The sequence below is a fragment of the Cicer arietinum genome, chromosome 6 (genome assembly GCF_000331145.2).
Source record: "Cicer arietinum cultivar CDC Frontier isolate Library 1 chromosome 6, Cicar.CDCFrontier_v2.0, whole genome shotgun sequence".
NCBI lineage: Eukaryota > Viridiplantae > Streptophyta > Magnoliopsida > Fabales > Fabaceae > Cicer > Cicer arietinum.
In genome coordinates, this window is record NC_021165.2 from 27,708,603 (window position 1) to 27,718,294 (window position 9,692).

At 25.3% G+C, this 9,692-nt stretch overlaps 1 protein-coding gene across 1 annotated transcript; it reads left to right on the plus strand.

Annotated features, from left to right (window-relative positions):
* Positions 1–453: 453 nt before the first annotated feature.
* LOC101497778 (gamma-interferon-responsive lysosomal thiol protein) lies at positions 454–6,578 on the plus strand. The gene is made up of 5 exons (XM_004506740.4): positions 454–882; positions 3,835–3,900; positions 4,977–5,102; positions 5,748–5,840; positions 6,150–6,578. Exons 1-5 carry the CDS (start codon positions 580–582, stop codon positions 6,318–6,320), a joined length of 759 nt encoding a protein of 252 aa, XP_004506797.1. The 5' UTR covers positions 454–579; the 3' UTR covers positions 6,321–6,578.
* Positions 6,579–9,692: the final 3,114 nt, after the last annotated feature.

Sequence of the window (9,692 nt, forward strand, 5' to 3'; positions counted from 1 at the left end):
AAAAAAAATACATCGCATTAATAAATGATTTTTTATTATAATTTTAAATATTTTAAAGTAAATTGTTTATTTATTTATTTAAAAACAAATAACCAAAAAATATATCAAGATTGATAAATTTTAAATTAATAAAAAAAATTAAATCACTATTTTTAAAATATTTTAAGTATTATTTGATAATTTTTTTCAATAAAAATGTCAATTTATATAATTTTAATTTTTAAACTAATTAAACCATTAATTTTTTTAACACTTCAAATAATTTAACAACAATCAACTATCAACTAATTTTCCCAAGGAGAATACACGGGCAAAAAGTTTATAAAAAAAAACGTGGGCAAAAAAAAAAGACCAGATAAATTAAATTTTGTAACTTTTTATTTTATTTGGATTGATAAATCATTTGCGTATAGATCTGAGTATTTAACAATTGCCACTAAATATTAAAATGGCACTTTATTTTTGTTGCATAATGGCAATGAGAAGGAAGATACCTTCCTTGCACAACCAATCACACATACATAGTAACCCAATTTACTTAAATTGATTCTTTTTTCTTTCATTTCCATACCACAAAAAATGAAAATGCCTTCTTTTCTTAATTCTTTACCTCAACGCTCATTCTTCTTCTGTTTCCTCCTTCTTCCACTTTTGCTTTTGCTTTTGCTATTAGTACCCCCTTCTTCTTCTTCTTCTTCCTCTAATTATGAGAAGAAAGTAACAATGTCATTTTACTACGAAACTTTGTGTCCTTATTGTGCTGATTTCATAGTGAACCATCTTGTGAAACTATTCCAAACGGATCTTATTTCTATTGTGAATCTTAGAATGGTTCCTTGGGGAAATGCTGGGATTGCACCTAATGGTACTTTTGATTGTCAGGTATGTATTTACATTTTTCATATTCTTTACTATTTAGTGCTATTGAATCACTTACAAATTACTCCCGTGTATTAAATATATGAGAAAGTTAGATAAACAAAAGTTAATATATTTAGTTTAAAATTTTGATTAAATTATTTTTATTGATTTATTTTTTCTTATATTTAAGATTGAAAGAAATATCTATTATTTTAATGTTAATCTAAAAATAGTTTTTATTGTTGGTCTAATTCATCTAAAAGCAACTCGTTTTAGAGTGGGCGGGAAAATGAATTTGATAAGTTGAATTAACTCGTATAACCTATTATTTTAACCAGAATGAGATTAGGTATTATACCCTACTATTTAAGTTGACCATCCTACTTAACTTGCTAAAATAGAGTTAGTGATGAGATGAGTTAGCCTACCTAGTTAAGTTAAAAAGATGTCTTTCTTTATTTCATTGTATATTTTTTTAACACAATTGTTTTTTCTTTCAATTATTAACATAATTGTTTTTACAATTCAATAAGTTTAGAGTTTTAATACTAATTGTGTAGTGAATTTGACACTACATAGATTAATTTTAAATGTTTTTTTTAATTTGATGAGTGAACGATACTTTAGTCTAAAATAGAGAATACTATAGGATTTACCGAACATTTATAAAAGAATTTGTGCAATACATATATTTTTACAACTAGTTCGAGTCAAATCTTTTTTAGTTTTGTTTTATAAAATATGACAAAGACCATTCTAATTAACTTACATAATTATAAACTTTATTAAATATGACACAACGTTCGATATAATATGTTTATTAGATAAACTTTCTTAGAATTGGAATCTTTTTTATTCTTGCTAAAAAAGAAACCAATTTTTATTTGTTTTCATTCTTGAAGAGTCTCTTTGTTTGGTCACATATTGTCCTGTCCCATACTAAATGTAAATTCATTATATTTATTTACCATTTAACAAATTTCGAGGATGAGTCATTTTTCCAAATAAGAGTTTGGTTTGGAGTTCTCAATTGAAGGAAATGTGATAAAGACAGGACCCTAAATTCTTAAATCACAAACAACTTAGACATGTGACTGAGAATATTTATACAGTATTTTATAGGGAATAGAAAACAAAGCAGGTTGGAATGTTGCGAAGATGTAGCCAAATATTTTATTTTTAAATGAAATATAAATAAAAATAATTTTTAAAATATTAATATATTTAATTAAAAAATTAATTTAAATACATCAATTTAATAATAAAATAAAAATAAAAATAATATTTTAAAAATTAATCTATATATTGACTTTTAATTATTATTATTATTATTATTATTATTATTATTATTATTTATATTTTATCTCGGAAAAATAAACAATGATTAATATCAACTCATTGAAAGGGAAGAAAAAGATTAGGAAAAATGAAAAGTAACTACAATTAGTACATGCAGATAATAGGAACCACAAATTGTGCAGGGGAGAGAGACGCAAAGGACAAAACATATTACAGCTTACAATTTTAGGATAAGTTCAATTCTTTGATAATATTTATATTTATACTTTTTAAATTTATGTTAATTTATATTATTGATAAAAAACAAAATAAAAAAATTGAAAAAAAAAGATTTTCAAAGTGAATAGTTATTTATTTTTTTTAGACTCAGTGAAAATAAATGAATAATTGTTAAATAACATTATATCTTTTCTCATTAAAATAAAATTAATATATGTTTTAGAAAATAATACAATATTTTTACAAAGTATCCTGCCTCTTATTTTTCTAGAATTTCAAGTGTTCATATTTTTTATTTGGATTTGAGACAAGGAGATGAAGACCAACACTCCATCCATTTTTCCAATTCTATTAATAATTAAAATAAATGAGCCGACATATATAATAAAAATTAGACACAAATTCCGTTTGCCACATCATTGTTTATTTTAATTTTCTTGTTCATAGCAAAGGGATTGCATAAGATATTTTTGATGTTAAAACGGTAAACTTGTAACAGTTAAAAGTTATGCGTCATTTTCATGGATCAGACAAATATAATTATAGTTACTGTGAAAATAATAAATTCCTACCCAACTTTTCCAGCAACCAACCAAAACGATTAATGCTCAATTAAGGTTAAGATAAAAAGTTTTTTATTTTTTATTTTTCATATTTTCGCCAAAATTACACTTCTATTATTTTTTGGGTGCTTCGTTTCAACGAATTGAGTTCAGGCCCATTTCATCAAATGGGCTTTATTAATTGGGCTTAATGATAACCTAATCTTATTTTCCCACCCCATACACGTTAGAAGTATATTTATTAATTAAAATAAAGTTTTATTTTTTTATTTATTTTTGTCTGAAAGTATACTTCTCAATAGAAACAACTTTTTTCTGTTTGAAAGTATACTTCAAAATAAAGATGTTTTTCTTTTTCTTCTAGAAATATGAAAAATAAAAGTAGTTATGAACTTTTTTCACCTTCATTCAAAAGAACACAAATTTTATGTTGTTCAAAAATACACTCTTAAACAAATTATGCATGTAATTATTTTTTGTCTTTAATCTTACGATTTTTCAAAAAAATAAAAGGATATTGATAATTTAAAGTTCAATTAAAAAATAAATAAAATCTAATAAAAGTAATTTTAGTCAAAATTTAAACTTAAATTTACACGAACAATTTTTTTACATGAAACTCATTAATCATTTCAGTTCAACAATTTGCTTAATTATGAATATCATCTAAAAATATAATCCAAGCAAATGTGTGAATTTATAGAAATATAGGGTGAAAAATAACCACTTATAATATAATTGTTTCTCACTCTCATCATTTTTAGAACTATATGGAATATATGTTATGCTCATAATTATCACAAAAAAGATTGTTATATACATAATTTATTTTGTTTTATATAATTGTTTTTTGTTCTCATCATTTTTTCACATGTCTTTAAAATAATTGCAGCATGGAAAAGATGAATGCTTCCTAAACACGATCGAGGCCTGCACCATTGCAATATATCCTGATGTGGTACAATTTCTATTAAACAATGTCCTCAGTACTTTTGCTTATTCTACAAAGCAAATATATGATTAATAGCTTATAAAAAATATATTTTATCAATACAACATATTAATGGGGATTCCTTAATGGTTTTGCCAGCTACGTTTTCCATTATTATGTTGCTAGATCATTGATGTTTTATGGCTATAATTGAAGTAGAATATTTTAAGCCAAGTAGATGCTGTTAATTATAAAATTAAAAAGTTTCCTTGCAACAGTGTAACTTATTATTAAAATTCTAGATAAAAATTATAGGTAAACATAAAATAAAAAAATTGTATATTAAATAATAAAAAAATTATTGTTAAATGATAAATTACAATAAGATTTATATAAACAATAAGAATAATTAATTAATCTAACTAACATTTAACTAATACAATTAATATTATATTTAATATCTCTTTGCAAACTAAAATATGTTGATTACACTCTCAATTTAGAGCATACAAAACATTGATATTTATGAATAGAAACTAAAATATTGATTAGATTAAAAATAATTATATTTTTTTTAAGGATAGAAGCTAAAATGCATTTAGGTTAAAAGTAATGAAGTTTTGTTTAACCATTCATATTTTTCTTATGAACATAAATTAAAATGTTAATTAAACTAAAAAGAAATGATTTTTTTTAACACCAATTATTTTTGTGGTGTTCTTGAGAAACTGAACAAATATCTTGTTCAAATCAAAGTACTAAATTGTAATTTTTTTTGACTTCCGCCTAATAATCCGCAAGAAGATTCACTTCGACCACATTAAATTAGTGATTCCATCGATAATTTTTTTTTTAAAGAGAGTTAATTAATAATAACATAAAATAATAACAAAAAATAATTCTTTATTTTTAAAGTAATTTGGGATACTAAAATAATTTATAAAATAATTTTATAAAAATAAAAAAATATAATTTTTTTATAAGATTAAAAAGAATATTTCAAAGTTTTATAATAATTAAAAATTATGATGATATGATTAATAATTAAAGTAATTTGGAATTGTGGGCATTGACTAATATATTATTATGATGATATGATGCAGGCAAAACATTTCAGATTTATAGAATGCATAGAACGTCTCACCTTACAAGATCGGTATAGAGAATGGTCTAATTGCTTCCAAACGACATCAATAATTGACTGCTACAACAGTGGCAATGGAAATTCGGTTAGTTCTTTTATTTTTCTTATTTTAATTCTAATATATATATTTAATTGTATTTTCAGCTATCTTTTATAAAGTTAATTCACCATAGTCACAAAATCATGAAGTTGCTTTAGGTAAAAATGTTCTACATCCAAACACTTCATTCGAAAACATGTTTCAATGTGTCACATGGTCCATTAATTTATTTTTTTAAATTAATATTGGTATCAATATGTCAATATTGTAACCTATGTATGTGTTTTATAATAAAAATATGATTGTCAAATAAATCTGTCATATTAAGTGGGCCAAACTGAAAACAAAAATTAGGTTGGTTGAATCATGATTATATCAAAATAATCGACTTTTTTAAAAATATATTTTTTTTTCTTCTATGTTCTCAAATACACACATCTGAATTAATGGTCAATCTAAAAAAAATTAGAAATTTTGAGAATTTAAAGGAGCTGAAGAAACTCACATTTTTTGGGCTTGTAATTGTGGAACCCAAGTCAACTTATTTAGGTATTATTTGATGAAGTTGGAAATGAATTATCCAATAATATTGATTAATTAATTGCAACAACTACATAATTCTTTTTGAAGGTATCTTTTCTAGTATATATCAATTTAAGACTAATAATAATATTTATGTGCATCAAACAGATTGAACAAAAGTATGCTAAGGAAACTGATAAACTTAATCCTCCTCATACATTTGTTCCATGGGTGGTTGTCAATGACCATGCACTCCAAGAGGTTTGTGATTGATATTAAAGATTACTTACTATTTGTACACTTACATCACACTTGGTTAATCATATAATTTTTTTTTATTAATTCAGAGTTAAGTAAATAGTTAATTTAAATTACAGTAAACAATATGATTAATTCAATTACATGATTAACTACAATTTTCAATCTGATATAAATTAATCATCTATTCAACTATATTAACTATATTTTTGTAGGTGATCAACCGGATGTTCAAAAAAGTGAATGTACATTAAACATTTTTTATTTGTATATTAGTTCCTTAATCACTTTTACCTTTTCTTGTGGTTATAGGACTTCGAAAATTTTGTGACATATATTTGCAAGGCTTACAAGGGAAAATTGAAACCAAATGCTTGTAAATCACTTTCAACAAGAACTTATTACGACTCGGATGTGAAAATGGACTCATTTCATCGTGTTTGCTATGTAGATGAAGCAAGAAATTTGACCTTACTTAACTAGTCGCATAATTAAGGAGGAAATCTCTATGAAAATGAACTTGGAATGCATTTTTGGTGTGTTTCATGTGGCTGTTATAGAATTCTCACTTTGTCACAATCAATAAGTCATATATGTGCATGACTTGCCTTAGAATTTAGAAAGTGAAAAGCATCATAATAAAATAAAATTTGAGGATTTATTCCTTCAATTATGCATTCGAGGTTGTTCGACTGTTTAAGAAGTTTTAAATAAGTCTGAATTTTCAAATACATCTTTAACTTATAATTAACTTGGAGTTCATTGAAATACTTGAAAATTTTTAAATATATTTTTGAATTAAACAAGTTTATTATTGGATCTCTAAACTTGCCAATAATATGTAATCAAACTACTAAGTTAAAAAGTTTTTAATCAAATTTATGAAGTTTTAAATAATTTCATAAATTTTCAACAAAGATATGTCTAGGTTTCTTATCGGTCAAAAATTGTAACACAATGTTCTCTCGTTCACCTTAAGCAAATGTAATAGAATTCTGATTCAACTTGATAGAGAACAAGAGTGAATTTAATTATTTTGGTAGTCGAAGACTTTACCTTGTTGTTTTCGATATTCTCATAAACTTTTTAACAATTCAACACAATGTTCTTATCGGTCAAAAATTGTAACACAATGTTCTCTCGTTCATCTTAAGCAAATGTAATAGAATTCTGATTCAACTTGATAGAGAACAAGAGTGAATTTAATTATTTTGGTAGTCGAAACTTTACCTTGTTGTTTTCGATATTCTCATAAACTTTTTAACAATTCAACACAATGTTCTTATCGGTCAAAAATTGTAACACAATGTTCTCTCGTTCATCTTAAGCAAATGTAATAGAATTCTGATTCAACTTGATAGAGAACAAGAGTGAATTTAATTATTTTGGTAGTCGAAGACTTTACCTTGTTGTTTTCGATATTCTCATAAACTTTTTAACAATTCAACACTTTAATTTATATATTTTTTTTTAATAACACAATGTTCTCTCGTTCATCTTAAGCAAATGTAATAGAATTCTGATTCAACTTGATAGAGAACAAGAGTGAATTTAATTATTTTGGTAGTCGAAGACTTTACCTTGTTGTTTTCGATATTCTCATAAACTTTTTAACAATTCAACACAATGTTCTTATCGGTCAAAAATTGTAACACAATGTTCTCTCGTTCATCTTAAGCAAATGTAATAGAATTCTGATTCAACTTGATAGAGAACAAGAGTGAATTTAATTATTTTGGTAGTCGAAGACTTTACCTTGTTGTTTTCGATATTCTCATAAACTTTTTAACAATTCAACACAATGTTCTTATCGGTCAAAAATTGTAACACAATGTTCTCTCGTTCATCTTAAGCAAATGTAATAGAATTCTGATTCAACTTGATAGAGAACAAGAGTGAATTTAATTATTTTGGTAGTCGAAGACTTTACCTTGTTGTTTTCGATATTCTCATAAACTTTTTAACAATTCAACACAATGTTCTTATCGGTCAAAAATTGTAACACAATGTTCTCTCGTTCATCTTAAGCAAATGTAATAGAATTCTGATTCAACTTGATAGAGAACAAGAGTGAATTTAATTATTTTGGTAGTCGAAGACTTTACCTTGTTGTTTTCGATATTCTCATAAACTTTTTAACAATTCAACACAATGTTCTTATCGGTCAAAAATTGTAACACAATGTTCTCTCGTTCATCTTAAGCAAATGTAATAGAATTCTGATTCAACTTGATAGAGAACAAGAGTGAATTTAATTATTTTGGTAGTCGAAGACTTTACCTTGTTGTTTTCGATATTCTCATAAACTTTTTAACAATTCAACACAATGTTCTTATCGGTCAAAAATTGTAACACAATGTTCTCTCGTTCATCTTAAGCAAATGTAATAGAATTCTGATTCAACTTGATAGAGAACAAGAGTGAATTTAATTATTTTGGTAGTCGAAGACTTTACCTTGTTGTTTTCGATATTCTCATAAACTTTTTAACAATTCAACACAATGTTCTTATCGGTCAAAAATTGTAACACAATGTTCTCTCGTTCATCTTAAGCAAATGTAATAGAATTCTGATTCAACTTGATAGAGAACAAGAGTGAATTTAATTATTTTGGTAGTCGAAGACTTTACCTTGTTGTTTTCGATATTCTCATAAACTTTTTAACAATTCAACACAATGTTCTTATCGGTCAAAAATTGTAACACAATGTTCTCTCGTTCATCTTAAGCAAATGTAATAGAATTCTGATTCAACTTGATAGAGAACAAGAGTGAATTTAATTATTTTGGTAGTCGAAGACTTTACCTTGTTGTTTTCGATATTCTCATAAACTTTTTAACAATTCAACACAATGTTCTTATCGGTCAAAAATTGTAACACAATGTTCTCTCGTTCATCTTAAGCAAATGTAATAGAATTCTGATTCAACTTGATAGAGAACAAGAGTGAATTTAATTATTTTGGTAGTCGAAGACTTTACCTTGTTGTTTTCGATATTCTCATAAACTTTTTAACAATTCAACACAATGTTCTTATCGGTCAAAAATTGTAACACAATGTTCTCTCGTTCATCTTAAGCAAATGTAATAGAATTCTGATTCAACTTGATAGAGAACAAGAGTGAATTTAATTATTTTGGTAGTCGAAGACTTTACCTTGTTGTTTTCGATATTCTCATAAACTTTTTAACAATTCAACACAATGTTCTTATCGGTCAAAAATTGTAACACAATGTTCTCTCGTTCATCTTAAGCAAATGTAATAGAATTCTGATTCAACTTGATAGAGAACAAGAGTGAATTTAATTATTTTGGTAGTCGAAGACTTTACCTTGTTGTTTTCGATATTCTCATAAACTTTTTAACAATTCAACACAATGTTCTTATCGGTCAAAAATTGTAACACAATGTTCTCTCGTTCATCTTAAGCAAATGTAATAGAATTCTGATTCAACTTGATAGAGAACAAGAGTGAATTTAATTATTTTGGTAGTCGAAGACTTTACCTTGTTGTTTTCGATATTCTCATAAACTTTTTAACAATTCAACACAATGTTCTTATCGGTCAAAAATTGTAACACAATGTTCTCTCGTTCATCTTAAGCAAATGTAATAGAATTCTGATTCAACTTGATAGAGAACAAGAGTGAATTTAATTATTTTGGTAGTCGAAGACTTTACCTTGTTGTTTTCGATATTCTCATAAACTTTTTAACAATTCAACACAATGTTCTTATCGGTCAAAAATTGTAACACAATGTTCTCTCGTTCATCTTAAGCAAATGTAATAGAATTCTGATTCAACTTGATAGAGAACAAGAGTGAATTTAATTATTTTGGTAGTCGAAGACTTTAC

Coding starts and splice junctions, on each gene's coding strand:
- LOC101497778 (XM_004506740.4), top strand. CDS start 580: ATGAAAATGCCTTCTTTTCTTAATTCTTTACCTCAACGCTCATTCTTC. Junction 883..3,834: donor ATGGTACTTTTGATTGTCAG/GTATGTATTTAC, acceptor AAATAATTGCAG/CATGGAAAAGATGAATGCTT. Junction 3,901..4,976: donor TTGCAATATATCCTGATGTG/GTACAATTTCTA, acceptor GATATGATGCAG/GCAAAACATTTCAGATTTAT.